Source organism: Heterodontus francisci, chromosome 49, assembly GCF_036365525.1.
Source record: "Heterodontus francisci isolate sHetFra1 chromosome 49, sHetFra1.hap1, whole genome shotgun sequence".
In the NCBI taxonomy this organism is placed as follows: Eukaryota; Metazoa; Chordata; class Chondrichthyes; order Heterodontiformes; family Heterodontidae; genus Heterodontus; species Heterodontus francisci.
This window is the reverse complement of record NC_090419.1, coordinates 8,848,519-8,866,216: the sequence shown is the minus strand read 5'-3', so window position 1 is coordinate 8,866,216 and position 17,698 is coordinate 8,848,519. Positions and strand designations below refer to the sequence as shown.

The 17,698-nt window shown below is 53.8% G+C and overlaps 1 protein-coding gene across 5 annotated transcripts in view; it reads left to right on the top strand.

Annotated features, from left to right (window-relative positions):
* hdac6 (histone deacetylase 6) overlaps positions 1-17,698 on the top strand; it is a 37,045-nt gene that overhangs the window by 13,701 nt on the left and 5,646 nt on the right. For 2 of the 5 annotated variants that reach the window (XM_068024257.1, XM_068024258.1), the window contains 5 exons: positions 5,665-5,754; positions 6,717-6,797; positions 8,485-8,556; positions 10,906-11,153; positions 16,728-16,895. In XM_068024257.1, coding sequence (XP_067880358.1) covers positions 5,665-5,754; positions 6,717-6,797; positions 8,485-8,556; positions 10,906-11,153; positions 16,728-16,895 — 659 coding nt within the window. The remainder of the gene's footprint in view (positions 1-5,664; positions 5,755-6,716; positions 6,798-8,484; positions 8,557-10,905; positions 11,154-16,727; positions 16,896-17,698) is intronic. The other 3 variants (XM_068024259.1, XM_068024260.1, XM_068024261.1) reach the window with 3 other exon arrangements.

Below are 17,698 nucleotides of genomic sequence, written 5' to 3'. Positions count from 1 at the left end.
AATGTGAGGAGGGTCAAGGATAAGAGTCGGCCTGTCGATAGGAACACGGGAGGAATGGCATGAATGCATTGATTACACTGTGCACAGTCATAGGGGGAGGCTCAATGGTAACGGAGGGAAGGGTAGCATCAAGGGTGATGGGCTGAAGCTGGAAGGTTGCAGGAGGAGGGCGCTCAAGGAGAGTGGGAGGAGGCAAACAACAGTGGGCGTCTCTTCTACCCACCCGTCTTCAACCTTGTTCATTGCCTCCAAGTTTCAGCTCAGTGTGGACAGAGGGCTGAACTGCCGTGTTCTGCTTATTAATTGTTCAGAAAAGCCACAGCGACATGGGTCTCTCGTACCCAATTTGTCCAGTACCACGGGAAGAAGAGCAGAGAGGGAGACTCAGGAGGGCTCTTCTCCCTCAACTCTTGGTGCCCGAGTCCCAGCAACAGGCAGAACATGAAGGTGGGGAAGCTCCGAATGAACGGCTTTATCGAAGGCGGGCGCTGGCACGTCCTCGGGGCAAGGACCTTCAGCTGTCGGAGGGGCAACGCCAGAGACGCCTCAGAACGTCACGTGAAATGGTCAGAGAAATCCGTAGGATCCTGCGGCATGACCTGCAGCCGCTCGGCTTCGGTGGCAATCCCGTGCCAGTTGCCCTCCAGGTGGCTGCCGCACTCGGTTTTTATTTATTTTTTTTATCCCCCCCCCCCCAGCGGTTCCTTCCAGGGATCCACGGGGCGGCATATGGCGTCTCGCAGTCTGCGACCCACAGGTGCGTCAAAGCGGGTGGCCAGTGCCCTTCCTCAACGTGCCAATGATTTCGTCTTCTTGCCGGCCAAGACGAGGACAGCCGGGCAGCAAGGGTCTGCGGCTTTCGGCGCCGCCGCCCGGCTCCCTAGAGTGCGAGCGCTGATCAACTGTACTCGCTGATGAAGAGAGGTACAATGTCGCTCGCTCGTCATTGAACACTCCGTTGGCAGGCTGAAAATGCGATTCCGTAGCCACAGAGGGTGTCGCAGATAATCATTGTCTGCTGTGCCTCGCGCAACCTTTGCAATTAGACGCGGCAATATTCTGCAGGCAGAGGAACGGGGGAAGAGCAGTCCTCCTCGGAGGAGGATGACTGTGAAGAGGGTGAGGACGAGGACAACAACGACAAATGATGTCATCCAAACGAGGGCAATGGAGAGGCACGCAAGGGACACCGAGGAGAAGCTCAATTATATTGGAAAAAGTTATTAATCATCAGTCGGAAAACAGCCATCATTGAAGAGTCAAGGCTCAAATTCCAATGAGAGTTGGACACTGGGCATTTTCTGCGATGCTTTGCAAGCAGTGTTCCTGCTACAGGCCTCCCGCAAAACGTCTTTGCATCCGTCTGTAACCAAGCAAAACTTCACCGAGAGTGCGTCAAATTTTGCATGAAATAAATATGTATTAATAAATCCTTTCTGTTGTCACAATTTGTGCAGCACCCGTGCCACATGTGCTCGCCTGCCGGAGGTAAGGGGGTCAGTGTCGGGGGTAGGACAAGACGCCACTAACCATGGGGCTGTCCTGAGAGGAAGGCCCCGGAGGCATGCGCTCCTCCTCCATCCGTGTGCACGATGGCACCTGCCTGTTCCCCCTGAGGGGGAGAGGGACCTGGAGGGAGGCCCAGGTTCCTCGTCCTCCTCTCGCTTAGACTCTGCTGCATGGAGCCCACAGCGACGGCGATGGAGTGCAGGCCGGATCGCGTATGGCTCGAGTGCTCAACCAGACTCGCCACGGAGCTCACCAGACTCTTGACTCTTGGCATATTTTCCACGTGGCTTTTCCGCACGTCCAGCAGGCTTCTCGTAGTGGGGCTGAGCAGGGGCCTGGTCCACAGCAGTCCTCCGATGGTCTGGAGAGCCCGGCTGGCACACGCTGCCTCAGCTGCTGGGACGCGTCTGTGTCGTGCACACCAGCTTGTGCCCCAGATTCTAATCTTAAACCCCCCCCCCCCCCCCCCGCCCGCGGACTGTGTGGATGTATCTGCGCTGGTGGAGGCGGAAGAAGAGGCAGGTGACGGTGCACCCTCTGGGGAATTGGCTTCTTCTTGCTCCCCCAGAAGAGGATTCCTGGGCCGCGTGGCATTCTGTGACTCTAGTGCGGGCACCTGCATCGGGGACACAAACAGAGGCACTTCAAGCATGTGCTTCACATGCATTCGGACCATTTCCTTCAGTTTCCACGTGCGGCTGCAAGAGCAGAGGTGACACTTCGTCCTGACGCCTTGTGACTCCTGCCTCGCCATCGGCGCTCGCCCTGCCTCCCTCCTCTCTCGATCTCAGAGGCCTCCTCCTCAGCCGTGGCCGAGCAGTCCCTGACGTCAGGGACCCCCCTCCTCCCGTCTTTGCACGCTCGCGCTGGTTGCGGCTTTGTTTATCCCGCAGCAGAGAGTGCAGATTTAACGACGTGGCAAGTGATGCATCGCAGCTGTTGCACACGTGCATCGACTTCACTCATTCGGCAGCGGCTTTCGCACGACGCATCCAGTCGCACAGACAATGCCAGCCTTCACCTTGGACGCAACGTCATTTAATGGATGGCACAGATGCTGCTCACGCATTCCACTGCATTCCGTGCGTAACCTCTGCCTTAAAGACACTGAGCCATGGAAGAAAGCAACGGAGCAGCCTGGGCTGACCCGAGCAAGTCCATTGATGCGCTTTGCGGCGCTGCACCCACGTTCGACGAGTGACCCCAGGGTTCGAGACACCCCCCCCCCCCCCCCCCCACCCCTCCGCTGCCTCCACCCAGGCCGCCTTGGTGAGGCGGGAGGGTCTCCGCACTCCATCCGCAGGGAAGACGCCCGCGTTGGCCGAGGGGAAAATAAACGGTGTGAAGTTGCTGGTGACTGCCACAAAGATAAGGGAGGCAAAAACATTTTTGTTCAAGTAAAAGCGTCAGTTATTCTGAAGATGCTGACGTTGAAAGGAAGGCTCCTTGAGGCCGCGAGCACAGCCTGTTTAATATCTGTGGCGATCGTGCGGCTTGGGGCAGTGGTGGGGGGGGGGGGGGCGGAGCGGTTTCCAACCCCCACCGCCTGATCCTATGTGCCTCCCGTGCACGTCACCGCACAGCTAATTTGTGTACGAAGGCGCGCGGGGAAACGGGAATTGCGGCGGAAGAGGAGGTTACGAGCACGTCCGGTCCTGCCCATCGGGAATGCCGCGGCACCCAATAAAATTCCACCCTTGGCCTTGCCACGGGAGGTCGATCTGTATTTATTACAAACAGGAGGCTTATATGTGGTAACTACAGGTGTCGGCCATGGCTTGGTGTTTTCACATGTCATAGAGCCGTACAGCACAGAAACAGGCCCTTCGGCCCACCGTGTCCATGCCGACCATAATGCCTATCTATACTAATCCCACCTGCCTGCATTAATTCCATATCCCTCTATGCCTTGCTCATTCAAGTACCTGTCCAGATGCCTCTTAAATGTTGCTACTGTTCCTGCCCCCACCACCTCAGGCAGCTCATTCCAGATACCCACTATTCTTTGAGTGAAAAATTTACCCCTTTGATCCCCTTTAAACCTCCTCCCTCTCACCACTCTCGCCTCGGAGGGCTGTGGATGCTCAGTCAGTGACTGGATTGCTCTACAGAGCGAGCCGGAATGGACTCGACGGGACGAATGGCCTCCTTCTGTGCCGTAAATGGCACTCTGACCTCAAGACGGTTGCCAGGGAGAGGAATGGAGTCTGTGGCTAGGGAACGGAGACTGTGCGGGCCACGGGGCGATAATGGCCTCCGTCTTCCCTGTGAGTCGCTGGAGGGAATTTCTGCCCATCCAGCTCTGGATTTCGGGCAAACAGGTGTAGAAGGAGAACGGGGATGGATCCTTGGCGGACGCCAGAGGTAACGGTGTGGGAGCCGGAGGAGAAGCCGTTGCAGGTGGTAACTCCGGTGGCTAGTGGGGGGGGGGGGGGGGAAGAGCAGCGGGTGGGTATCCTGGGACCCCGTCAGCAAGAGGAAAAAAAAAACCCCCAGTCGTTCTTGAAGTGACGCTTGTGAGATCCTGCTTAAGTTCGCCGCCACGGGTTGCTACGTTACTTTGGTGGCTGCAAAAACTGTTGGAAAGGCACTGCGGCACTCTGAGTCTGTCTTTAACTCGGGGCCTGTTATAATGCTAACACGATTAGGCCGTCCGTTTTACTCACCCGTTGACTTCCAGTATCCACAGCTACTGTAGTGGAGTCTGACAGTTCAGCGTTCGAGTCGGGGAGCGTCAGTGTGGTCCCAGCAACAGACTCCCATCCAGAGTATGTATGTAACCGAATGTCCCGAGTGTTACCAGGCATGCCTCTTAATTATCACATGCACCTAAACACCTGTGCCTATCTATCAGCATAACATGCTAATATGAGGTCCGCCAGTATTTATTCTAAACAAGAGTCTTGCGAGAGCTAGACCGTGGCTCAGTGGGCCTCACTCTTGCCTCGGGGTCAGAACGGAGTCCCGCTCCACAGACGTGAGCGCTTCAGTTCCGCCTGACGCACAGCCGCTCAGTCCCAGTATTGAGGGAGCACTGCCCTGTCGGACGTGCCGTCTTCCAGGCAAGACCGAGGCTCCCGTCTGCCCTTCCAGGTTGACGTAAAAGTTTCCACGGCCACCAACTACGACGTGTATTCAGAATGTAGAACTAGGTCGGGGCGGGGGTGGGGTGGGGGTGGGGGGGGCTGGTGTCACACACGGGTGAAGCCGTGGAGAGATTTGAACGCAAGGTTGCAAATTTTTAATGTTGAGGTGTGCTTAACGGGGGGCCAGTGTAGGCCAGTGAGCACAGGAGGGTGGGGGGGGGGGGCGGGGTTGATGAGCGAATGGGACTCGATGTGAGTTGGGACACAGGCAGCAGAGCTTTGGATGAACTCGGGTTTACCGCGGATGGCGAAGGCAAGGCTGGCCAGGCGGAGTGTGTTGGAAGAGTCAAGTCGAGAGGATTTCCGAGGTTCGGCAGCAGCTGAGTTGACGCAGCAGGGAGAATCCGGACAGGGTTACAGAGCCGGAGACAGGCTGTCTTCGTAATGGCACGGACATGCGGTCAGAGACACATGACAGGGTCGGATACGTCAGCCCAGGGGCCCACCGACAGTCAGGCCGAGGACTGGAGTTGGTGGCGGGGACTGGAAGACAATGGCTTCAGTCTTCCCAAGGAGCAGTTGGAGTGGATTTCTGCTCGCATCGGTACTGATGTCGGACAAGCAGTCGGAGACGGTGGGGTGGGGGGGGGGGGGGGGAGAGGTAGAGCTGGATGTCGTCAGCAGACGTGTAGAAACTGACATGCGTTTGGATGATATTGCTGCGATAAAGGAGAATAACAAGGATAGATCCTTGGGGGGGGGGGGGTGTGGGGGGGGGAGGAACACCAGATGGTGTGGGACCTGGGGGAGAAGCCATCTCAGATGATTCTCTGACCACTGTTGTAAAAGAACAGGGGGGGGGGGGGGGTGCTCTCCCTGGTGTCGAAATTAATCCCTAAACCAGCAACACTCAAAGCTGACCATTCTGGTGGAATCTCACTGTCCGCAAATTAGCTGCCCCGTTTCCCGCATTTAAACAGTGGCTGTGAGTCTTTTGTTAACTCACAGTGTGTGATGATAATATGAACAGGTTGTAATTTTGCTGCATTACTCATCTGTCTTATCCTAGTGCCCACAGTTGCTATAATGGATTCGGACACTCAGGTCGCACAGAGTAGGAGAACATCAATGTGGTCGCAGCAACCAGTTACCTTCCAGCGTATGTATATTACTGAATGCCCCCGAGTGTTACTCATGTCTAGACTTAGAACATGAACCTAAACATACGTGTTAAACATTCTACATTCGCGTGTCTGCCTCCTTCCTTTGTAAACGCTCACGTCGACATTTATAATGGGAACCGCCTATGTAAACGTGTCACGCTGTAATTACACGCTGCCACCAGTGGAGGTGCTGTGGTGTGACCGGTTTAAATCGGGCTGTTTCATGTTGCCGTCAGAATTTATAACGGAATGGAAAAATGACGGCCGGATGCGTGCCTTTTAACGAGGGGACTGGATTCGTCTGCACAACCTGATCCAGATATCCACCCGCACCCTCTGACCCCAGCCCACTGACCCGTCTTCAGCTGGACGCAAGGCTTGGCCGTCCGAGTAGTAGGCTCAGGAGGTCGTCCGGCATTTGCAGCCAGTAATACAGGTGACAGCTGCGGGGGCTCAGCGGGTCAGTCCATAGTCTGGAGCCCCATTATCCAGCCCGCAGTGCCAGAACTGAGGGAGCCCTGGCCTGTTGGCTGTCCTGCCCTTCCCGTGGGACTTCAAAACCGAGACCCCCCCGCCCCACCGGTCTGGTGCCGCTCGGGTGGGCGTGCGAAAGTTCCCGAAGCCAGCGACAGCTTGCAATTCGGAGTCCAGAACGAGGGTAAAGGGGGCCCGTCCGTTCGGACTGTGGGTGAGAGCTTGTTTCTCTCGGAGGGTCGTGAATCCGCGGTGTTCTCTGAGCCCAGAGAGCTATGGATGCTCCGTCGTTGAATATATTCAAGACTGAGATGGATAGATTTTTTTTGGGGGGGGCACTGAGGGAATGGGGGACATTGCAGGCAAGAGCAGATGATGGAGAGGTCGGATCACGAGCTCACTGAGCAAGCAGTCTTTAACACGTGGTGTATTAATTAGGAGTGTGTTGTGATTTTGCTGTTTGACTGTCCATCTCTTTTCATAGATCCTGATATGGAACTTGAGAGTTGGCAGTCAGAATCTCAGAGAGGGTCACTGTGGTCCCAGCAGGAGCAAACCACCCAATGTATGTATATTGGTGACAGCATTGAGGGTTACTGGATGTAATACACCACTTTTATCATTCTAAAATGTGCTGGAACTCCCGTATATCTCTCTAGATAACATGCTAAAAATATCGCATTCACATCTCCGCCTTTGCTTTCCATTGGAGGTTCCACGTCAACATTTATAATGGAAACAGCCTATGTAAACGTGTCACGCTGTGAATACAGGCTGCCACCAATGGAGGTGCTGCAGAGTGACAGCTTTTCCTTGGGGCTGGTTCCCTTCGAAACGTTGGCGGAGGAACTTCGCATGGGAAGATATAAACGACGAGCGAATTGTTCCCTTAAAAACGGGGAACTGAGTTGCCTCTGCATATCAGGGTCCAAATAGCTGTCCCTGCCGTCTGGCTCTGCTTCACCTCCACACCAGCTAGCTTGGTGAGTCTCTGTGAGTGCACCCTGATGTCAGCCATGACGAAACCTGTCCCATTCACACCTCTTGAGTCGGCAGGCCGTGGGATCGAGCACCCAAGCCAGCGATGTGGGCCGCATAATCCAGATCCGACGCTCCGCTGATGAATATGGTAGCGCCGCACTGTCGGAGGGTCGGTGCGCCGGGAGCGCCGGAGGGTCGGTGCGCAGGGAGCGCCGCACTGTCGGAGGGTCGGTGCGCAGGGAGCGCCGCACTGTCGGAGGGTCGGTGCGCAGGGAGCGCCGCACTGTCGGAGGGTCGGTGCGCAGGGAGCGCCGCGCTGTCGGAGGGTTAGAACTAAGGGAGCGCCGCAATGTCGGAGGGTCAGTACTGAGGGAGTGCCGCAGTGTCCGAGGGTCAGTACTGAGAGAGCATCACACTGTCGGAGGGTCAGTACAGAGGGAGCGCAGCTCTGTCGGAGGGTCAGTACCGAGGGAGCGCCGAGCTGTCGGAGGGTCAGTACCGAGGGAGCGCCGCACTGTCGGAGGGTCAGTACTGAGGGAGCGCCGCACTGTTGGAGGGTCAGTACTGAGGGAGCGCCGCGCTGTCGGAGGGTCAGTACTGAGGGAGCGCCGCACTGTCGGAGGGTCAGTACCGAGGGAGCGCCGCACTGTTGGAGGGTCAGTACCGAAGGAGCGCCGCACTGTCGGAGGGTCAGTACTGAGCGAGCGCCGCACTGTCGGAGGGTCAGTACTGAGGGAGCGCCGCACTGTCGGAGGGTCAGTACTGAGGGCGCGCCACACTGTCGGAGGGGCCGTCTTTCAGAGGAGATGTTAAACTGTGACTGTGACGGAGGCAGATTCAATCAAGGCCTTCCGAAGAGAGGCGGGGTCATTATCTGAAGAGAAAAGATTTGCGGCACTATAGGGCAAAGGCTGAGTTGCTGTCACAGAGAGCCGGCACGGACACAGCTGGCTGAATGGCCTCCTTTCATGCTGTAAGCATTCTATCATTCTACAAGAGCCGAGGCCGGGGGTAACTCTCCCCAGTGTCCTGCGCCGATGTTTATCTCCACTGAACCTGCACTGAAAACGGGTCTTAACCTCATTGCTGTTAGTGGGAGCTTGCTGTGTGTTAATTGGCTGCCACTTCGCCTCCCTTACTGAATAGCTGGCCGTGCAGCACACTGAGGCTGGTGACCAATGCTGGCTCGTCTTTAACCCACGGTGTGTTGTTTGTGACAGGGTGTGACATTGCTCATTTCGCCTCTGCTTTTTATATGTTCTGACCCGCAGCTTACGATTACGATAGTGACAGTCCGTCCCAGAGAGTGTCGTTGTGGTCCCAGCTCCCGCCGCCCTCCCAGCGTGCGTATGTTACTGAATGTGTGAAGTGTTACAGGCTTATGATGCACCCTTGGGCTAGAGTTTCCAATTTGGGCGAGGCTGGGGAAACCCACGCAAATGGTGGCGGATCTCTTTCCTCGGCGCAGTGCACGCTAAAATTAAACTGGTTCTTTCACGCCAGGGCACTGTCAGGGTCCGAACTTAAAAAGCTTTTGAACGGAGCTCTTTGCTTAACTTGCGGAGAAACCCACTGCTGCACTGGAACGTAACGAGCAAACGGTTCTTTGTAGGTTTTTTTTGAAAGTCTTGCGGTAATTTGAAATCAGGTTACCCGCAGTTGAGGGGGGGGGGTGTCGCTGGACACTGTGGTTTAAAATGCCTACTTTTTTTGGTGATAAACCCATTCTCGGTTGCATTGATCAAACAGCACCAAGTTTACAATCTTCAAAATGTCAAGGAATGTTTAATAAAGCAATTTTTTTTCAAAAATGGAACATTTAAAAAAAAACGCACGGATTGCCAGTCGCACCCAAGCGGAAACTCTACCCAACCTCCCTCCCTCCCTCCCCCATGTCTGTAATTTAAAAATGCACCAAAACCTCTGTGTGTCAATCTGCATAACATGTTAAACGTTCTACGTTTGCTTGTCCGCCCTGTTTCCATTGTAAACTCCCCTGTCAACATCTGTAACGGGAACCGCCCATGTAAAAGTGTCACGCTGTAATTACACACTGCCACCAGTGGAGGTGCCGTGACGTGACAAGCCGACTGTTTCCATTCGAAATGTTGACATAGGAATTTAAAATGGGAATATAAAAATAACGAGCGAATCCGTGCTTTTAGAGGGGCACTGACTGCCCTGCCTTTTCCAAATATCCACCCATGCCCTCTAACCCCTGCCCTCTGAACCCTGCCCTCTGACCCAGCTTCATCTGAACGCTCCACTGGACCAGGCTAGTCCATGTGTACATACCACCACGGGAGGTCAACCGGTATTTATTACAAACAGGAGTCATATAGCCGGTAATAGGGGTGTCAGCCGTAGCTCAGTGGGTGTCACGCTTGGCCCTGAGACAGAAGGTCGTGGGTTTGAGTGACCACTCCACAGATCTGAGCCCCATAATCCAGGCCTGACACTCCTCTGGTGCCAGTACTGAGGGAGCGCCGCGCTGTCGGAGGGTCGGTACTGAGGGAGCGCCGCACTGTCGGAGGGTCAGTACTGAGGGAGCGCCGCACTGTCGGAGGGTCAGAACAGATGGAGCAGCGCACTGTCGGAGGGTCAGAACAGATGGAGCGCCGCACTGTCGGAGGGTCAGTACCGAGGGAGCGCCGCGCAGTCGGAGGGTCAGTACCAAGGGAGCGCCGCACTGTCGGAGGGTCAGTACTGAGGGAGAGCCGCATTGTCGGAGGGTCAGTACTGAGGGAGCGCCGCACTGTCGGAGGGTCAGTACTGAGGGAGAGCCGCATTGTCGGAGGGTCAGTACTGAGGGAGCGCCGCACTGTCGGAGGGTCAGTACTTGAGGGAGTGCCGCACTGTCGGAGGGTCAGTACTGAGGGAGAGCCGCATTGTCGGAGGGTCAGTACTGAGGGAGCGCCGCACTGTCGGAGGGTCAGTACTGAGGGAGTGCTGCTCTGTCGGAGGGTCAGTACTGAGGGAGCGCCGCACTGTCGGAGGGTCAGTACTGAGGGAGTGCCGCACTGTTGGAGGGTCAGTACTGAGGGAGTGCTGCTCTTTCGGAGGGTCAGTACTGAGGGAGTGCTGCTCTGTCGGAGGGTCAGTACTGAGGGAGCGCGGCACTGTCGGAGGGTCAGTACTGAGGGAGTGCCGCACTGTCGGAGGGTCAGTACTGAGGGAGTGCTGCTCTGTCGGAGGGTCAGTACTGAGGGAGCGCCGCACTGTCGGAGGGTCAGTACTGAGGGAGTGCCGCACTGTCGGAGGGTCAGTGCTGAGGGAGTGCCGCACTGTTGGAGGGGCCGTCTTTCGGGATGAGACGTTAAAAGCGAGGCCCCCGTCTGCCCTCTCAGGAAGACGTAAAAGATCCCACAGCCACTATTGGAAGAAGAACAGAGGTGGGGTAGGGTAGTTCTCTCCAGCAGTGATCACACTCACCCTTCAGAATTAGGGATGAGTAATCTATACAGCTCTTGCTAATGATGCCAGATCTCATGGACAAACATGGTGGGGGGGTGGGGGTGGAGAAATAAAACAGTTCACATGAGTGTCATTGGGTGTGAGGTGCTTTGGGGATGCCAAGAGGCGGTGACAGGCGCTGGAGATGTGAATCTTCAAACCGCGGAGTGTTCCTATTCTGGTTGTGTGGTGGTCCGGCTGCTTTCCCCGCCCATCACTTTCTCCTTTTCCCCCCACAGTGCCCCAGCTGGATGCTAGCGGTCAGCCCATGCTGATCACGCAGATGCCCCTGTGGCCTCGGCCACCCCCGTCGCCTCTGGCCATACTGCCCTTGAAGCAAGAGGAAGAGCCTGATGACCCCACCTCCGTGAAGCCGCCGACTGATTCCCAGGTCCCCTCCAGCTGGAGAAGGACCCCCATGCCCAAGGGGAAAGCCGGCTTGAAGCAAGGTCCCAGCGCGCTGACCAACGAGAGGTCTTCTGAAGGGGTGAGCTCTTGTGATCTGGAACGCGCTGCCTGAAAGGGCGGTGGAAGCAGATTCAATAGTAACTTTCAAAAGGGGGAATCGGAGAAATACTGGAAGGGGGAACATTGTGCACGGCTGTGGGAGGAGAGCAACGGAGAGTGGAACCAATTGGGTAGCTGGTATCATTTGTTAAGGATGATCCCAGAACTGAGAGGTTGTAACTGTCAGGAAAGATAGTCCAGGCTGGGGGCTCTCTTCTCTCGATAAGAGAAGTCCGAGGGGTGACCTGATAGGGGTCTTTAAAATGATGAAGGGGTTTCAGTAGGGTAGACGTAGAGAGGATGTTTCCACTTGTGGGGGGGAGAACATACGCATGAGGAGCAGGATAGCATTCTCCGCCCCTCGAGTCTGCTCCGCCGTTCAGTGAGTTCATGGCTGAACTGATCACTCCACATTTCCACCTACCCCCGATAACCTTTCAACCCCTTTTCCTTATCAAGAATCTATCTACCTCTGCCTTAAAAATATTCAAAGACTCTGCTTTGGAAGAGAATTCCAAAGACTCACAACTCTGTCCGAGAAAAAAATTTCTCCTCATCTCTGTCTTAAATGGGCGACCCCTTATTTTTAAACAGTGACCCCCTAGTTCTAGATTCTCCCACAATGGGGAAACATCCTTTCCACATCCACCCTGTCAAGACCCCTCAGGATCTGATATGTTTCAATCAAGTCGCCTCTTACTCTTCTAAATTCCAGCAGATGCAAGCCTAGCCTGTCCAATCATTCCTCATAAGACAACCTGCCCATTCCCGGTATTAGTCTATTAAACCTTCTCTGTACTGCCTCCAACGCATTTACATCTTTCCTTAAATAAGGAGACCGGTACTGTACACAGTACTCCAGATGTGGTCTCACCAATGCCCCGTATAACTGAAGCATAACCTCCCTACTTTTGTATTCAGTTCCCCTCACAATAAATTATAGCATTCTATTTGCTTTCCTAATTACGTGCTGTACCTGCATACTAGCCTTTTGCGATTCATGCACTAGGACACCCAGATCCCTCTGCATCTCAGAGCTCTCCAACTCCTTTCCCCAGAGAGTGCTGAGAGTGTGGAACTCGCTCCCACAGGGAGTGGTCGAGGTGAATAGTGTTGATGTATTTAAGGGGGAAGCTGGATAAACACGCGAGGGAGAAAGGAACAGAAGGATAGGGATTATATAAGATTCTATAGACTCTGGAACAGTTCCTACAGATTGGAGGGTAGCTACTGTAACCCCACTATTTAAAAAGGGAGGTAGAGAGAAAGCAGGGAATTATAGACCAGTCAGCCTGATATCGGGAGTGGGGAAAATTCTAGAGTCCATTATCAAAGACTTTATAGCAGATCACTTTGAGAACAGTGGTAGAATCAGACAGAGTCAGCATGGATTTACGAAAGGGAAATCATGCTTGACAAATCTACTAGAATTCTTCGAGGATGTAACTAGTAGAGTTGATGAGGGGGAGCCAGTGGATGTGGTTTATTTGGACTTTCAGAAGGCTTTCGACAAAGTCCCACATAAGAGATTAGCATGTAAAATTTAAGTGCATGGGACTGGGGGTAATGTCTTGCGATGGATAGAAAATTGGTTGGCGGACAGGAAACAAAGAGTAGGAATAAACGGGTCTTTTTCCGAATGGCAGGCAGTGACTAGTGGGGTACCACAGGGATCGGTGCTAGGACCCCAGCTATTCACAATATATAGTAATGATTTAGCTAAGGGAACTAAATGTAATATCCCCAAATTTGCAAATGACACAAAACTGGGTGGGAGGGTGAGTTGTGAGGAGGATGCAGAGAGGCTTCAGGGTGATTTGGACAAGTTGAGTGAGTGGGCAGATGCAGTATAATGTGGATAAATGTGAGGTTATCCACTTTGGTAGCAAAAACAGGAAGCAGATTATTATCTGAACGGCAATAAACTGAGAGAGAAGGGAATATTCAGCAAGACCTGGGTGTTCTCGTACACCAGTCGCTGAAGGTAAGCATGCAGGTGCAACAGGCGGTAAAAAAGGCAAATGGTATGTTGGCCTTCATAGCGAGAGGATTCGAGTACAGGAGCAGAGATGTCTTGCTGCAATTATACAGGGCCTTGGTGAGGCCATGCCTGGAATATTGTGTGCCGTTTAGGTCTCCTTATCTGAGGAAGGATGTTCTTGCTGTAGAGGGAGTGCAGCGAAGGTTTACCAGACTGATTCCTGGGATGGCAGGACTGACGTATGAGGAGAGATTGAGTCGGTTAGGATTATATTCGCTGGAGTTCAGAAGAGTGAGGGGGGAATCTCATAGACACCTATAAAATTCTAACAGGACTTGACAGGGTAGATGCAGGAAGGATGTTCCCGATGGTGGGGGCGTCCAGAACCAGGGGTCTGAGATGAGGAGAAATTACTTCACCCAGAGAGTGGTGAGCCTGTGGAATTCGCTACCACAGAAAGCAGTTGAGGCCAAAACATTGTATGTTTTCAGGAAGGCGTTCGATATAGCTCTTGGGTCTAAAGGGATCAAAAGGTATGGGGGGAAAGCGGGAACAGTTTACTGAGTTGGATGATCAGCCATGATCATAATGAATGGCAGAGCAGGCTTGAAGGGCCGAATGGCCTGCTCCTATTTTCTATGTTTCTAGGAGTGATAGGGGGAGATGAAGGGGTGGGCAGTGGCGTAGTGGTATTATCACTGGACTAGTAACCCAGAGACCCAGGATATTTATCTGGGGACATGGGTTCGAATCCCACCACAGCAGAAGGTGGAATTTGAATTTAATTAATAAATCTGGAATTAAAAGCTAGTCTAAACCATTGTCGATTGTTGTAAAAACCCATCTGGTTCACTAATGTCCTTTAGGGAAGGAAATCTGCCGTCCTTACCTGGTCTGGCCTACATGTGACTCCAGACCCACAGCAATGTGGTTAACTCTTACATGCCCTCTGAAATGGCCTAGCAAGCCCCTCAGTTGTACCAAACCGCTACGAAGTCAATAAAAAGGAATGAAACCTACCCCAAATGGACTGCAGTGGTTCAAGAAGGCAGCTCACCACCACCTTCTCGAGGGCAATTGGGGATGGGCAATAAATGCTGGCCTGGCCAGCGACGCCCACATCCCTGAATGAATTAAACAAAAAAGTTGATGCCACACTCGGTCAACTGCTGCCTTGATGTCAAGAGCGGTCACTCTCACCTCACCTCTGGAGTTCAGCTTCTTTTGTCCATGTTTAGACCTAGGCTGTAATGAGGTCTGGAACCAAGTGGCCCTGGCGGAACCCAAACTGTGCGTCACTGAGCAGGTTATTGCTAAGCAAGTGCCTTTGATAGCACTGTCGACGACTCTTTCATTACTGATGATTGAGAGTAGGCTGATTGGGTGGCAATTGGCCGGGTTGGATTTGTCCTGCTTTTTGTGTACAGGACATACCTGGGCAATTTTCCACATTGCAGGGTAGATGCCAGTGTTGTAGCTGTACTGGAACAGCTTGGCTAGGGGCGTGGCAAGTTCTGGAGCACAGGTCTTCAGTACTATTGCTGGAATATTGTAAGGGCCCCTAGCCTTTGCAGTATCCAGTGTCTTCAGTCGTTTCTTGATATTGCGAGGAATGAATCAAAGTGGCTGAAGTCTGGCATCTGTGATACTGGGGACTTCAGGAGGAGGGGAAGAGGCTGGGATGGATCATCAACTCGGCACTTCTGGCTGAAGATTGTTGCAAATGCTTCAGCCTTATCTTTCGCACTGATGTGCTGGGCTCCCCCATCATTGAGGACAGGGATATTTGTGGAGCCACCTCCTCCAGTTAGTTGTTTAATTGTCCACCACCATTCACGACTGGATGTGGCAGGACTGCAGAGCTTAGATCTGATCCGTTGGTTATGGGATCGCTTAGCTCTGTCTGTCGCATGCTGCTTACTCTGTTTTGCGTACATATAGTCCTGTATTGTAGTTTCACCAGGTTGACACCTCATTTTGAGGTATGCCTGCTGCTGCTCCTGGCATGCCCTCCTGCACTCTTCATTGAACCAGGGTAGGTCTCTTGTCTTGATGGTAATGGTAGAGTGGGGGATATGCCGGGCCATGAGGTCACAGATTGTGGTTGAGTACAATTCTGCTGCTGCTGATGGCCCACAGCGCCTCATGGATGCCCAGTTTTGAGCTGCTAGATCTGTTCGAAATCTATCCCATTTAGCACGGTGGTAGTGTCACACAACACGATGGACGGTATCCTCGATGTGAAGGCGGGACTTCGTCTCCACAAGGACTGTGTGGTGGTCACTCCTACCAATACTGTCATAGACAGATACATCTGCGGCAGGCAGATTGGTGAGGATGAGGTCGAGTATGTTGTTCCCTCTTGTTGGTTCCCCCACCACCTGCCGCAGACCCAGTCTAGCAGCCATGTCCTTTAGGACTCGACCAGCTCGGTCAGTAGTGGTGCTACCGAGCCACTCTTGGTGATGGACATTGAAGTCCCCCACCTGGAGTATACTCTGTGCCCTTGCCACCCTCAGTGCTTCCTCCAAGTGCTGTTCAACATGGAGGAGTACTGAGTCATCAGCTGAGGGAGGGCGGTAGGTGGTAATCAGTAGGAGATTTCCTTGCCCATGTTTGACCTGATTCCATGAGACTTCAAGGGGTCCAGAGTCAATGTTGAGGGTAGGTCCCCGGGCAGCTCCCTCCCAACTGTATACCACTGTGCCACCACCACTGCTGGGTCTGTCCTGCCGGTGGGACAGGACATACCCAGGGATGGTGATGGCAGTGTCTGGGACATTGTCTGTAAGGTATGATTCCGTGAGTATGACTATGTCAGGCTGTTGCTTGACTAGTCTGTGGGACAGCTCTCCCAACTTTGACACAAGCCCCCAGATGTTAGTAAGGAGGACTTTGCAGGGTCGACAGGGCTGGGTTTGCCGTTGTCGTTTGCGGTGCCTGGGTCCGGTTTCATTCCTTTTAGACTTTTCTCCAATGGTTTGGTACAACGGAGTGGCCTGCTCGGCCATTTAAGAGTCAACCACATTGCTGTGGGTCTGGAATCACATGTAGGCCAGACCAGGTGAGACAACGGCAGATTTCCCTCCCTAAAGGACACCAGTGACCCAGATGGGTTTTTAAGACAATCGACAAAGGCTTCATGGTCACCGTTGCAGGGAATAGCTGCTGTGGGGATTTGAACTTGCGTCCCCAGAGCATTAGCCGAGGCCTCTGGATTGCTAGTCCAGTGACACGACCACTTCACCACTGCCAAACGTGGGAGGCCAGTCAGAAGTGTGCTGGCATAGTCAAGTCTACAGGTTAAGAAGGCACGAAAGGAGGGTTTAGCAGCAGTTGAGCTGAGATGGGGCAGAGGTGTTACAGAGGTGGTTTCAGGCAGTCGCAGTGATGGGACGAATATATGGCCGTATATACGAATATATATGTAGACGTGGGTCGTTTGCCAGATTGCTGTTTGTGCAAGTTGGCGCGGCGGAGACTCGAGCCCTTTCTTTGAAATACAGCGTCAATCAGCGCCTCCACAAGGCGTCGGGCAAATTAACTGCTTTCCTCTTCCTGGATTTGCAACAGACAGGACTGCGAGAGAAACACAGCAGCCTGGATATGATCAGCATCTCCTCCAGTATCTCCAAGCTGCCGGGCTCCAGCGAGGACGAGCTTCCCTCTTTGTCCAGTGACAAAGCCAGCAGGTGGTGCCCGGAGACAAAGGGACCACTGCCTGTGTTGTCGTCGTCCTCGGTGAGTTCCGTGACCGGGGAGGGGCCACGTGGTCAAGAAGCCGGCCACTCCCCTGGGGCGAGGGGCTGGGCGGTGCGTCTTGGGGGGCAGGTGGGAGAGGGGGTGGGGCGCGGCGCCTGCTGGAGATCGCCAGTCCCGGCAGAGTTCTCGACGGCGGCGCTGTCCCTCTGGCCGCGATGCCCTGCACGGTGGAAGTGCCGGTGATTCACACTGCCCACAACCGGTGCTGAAGAATGGTCATTCCGTACCAAGCGGGAGGGGAGGGTGACAGCAGGCACGCTGAGTGGAAAAATACAATAAAAAATGGTGGAAGGGGGCAGCAAAGGGAATCTGTTCTCATAGATGGGAGAGGGTGATAGCCACTGGTCATCACTAAATGCTGGCATTGCAGGAATTAACAAAAGAAACACAACACACTGAGGGACGAGAGAATCAGCATGAAATCACCAGACTGTCCCCTCCCATATATACCCTACACCCCTCACTGTAACACTGATATACCCCACACCCCTCACTGTAACACTGATATACCCCACACCCCTCACTGTAACACTGATATACCCCACACCCCTCACTGTAACACTGATATACCCCACACCCCTCACTGTAACACTGATATACCCCACACCCCTCACTGTAACACTGATATACCCCACACCCCTCACTGTAACACTGATATACCCCACACCCCTCACTGTAACACTGATATACCCCACACCCCTCACTGTAACACTGATATACCCCACACCCCTCACTGTAACACTCTGATATATCCCACACCCCTCACTGTAACACTGATATAC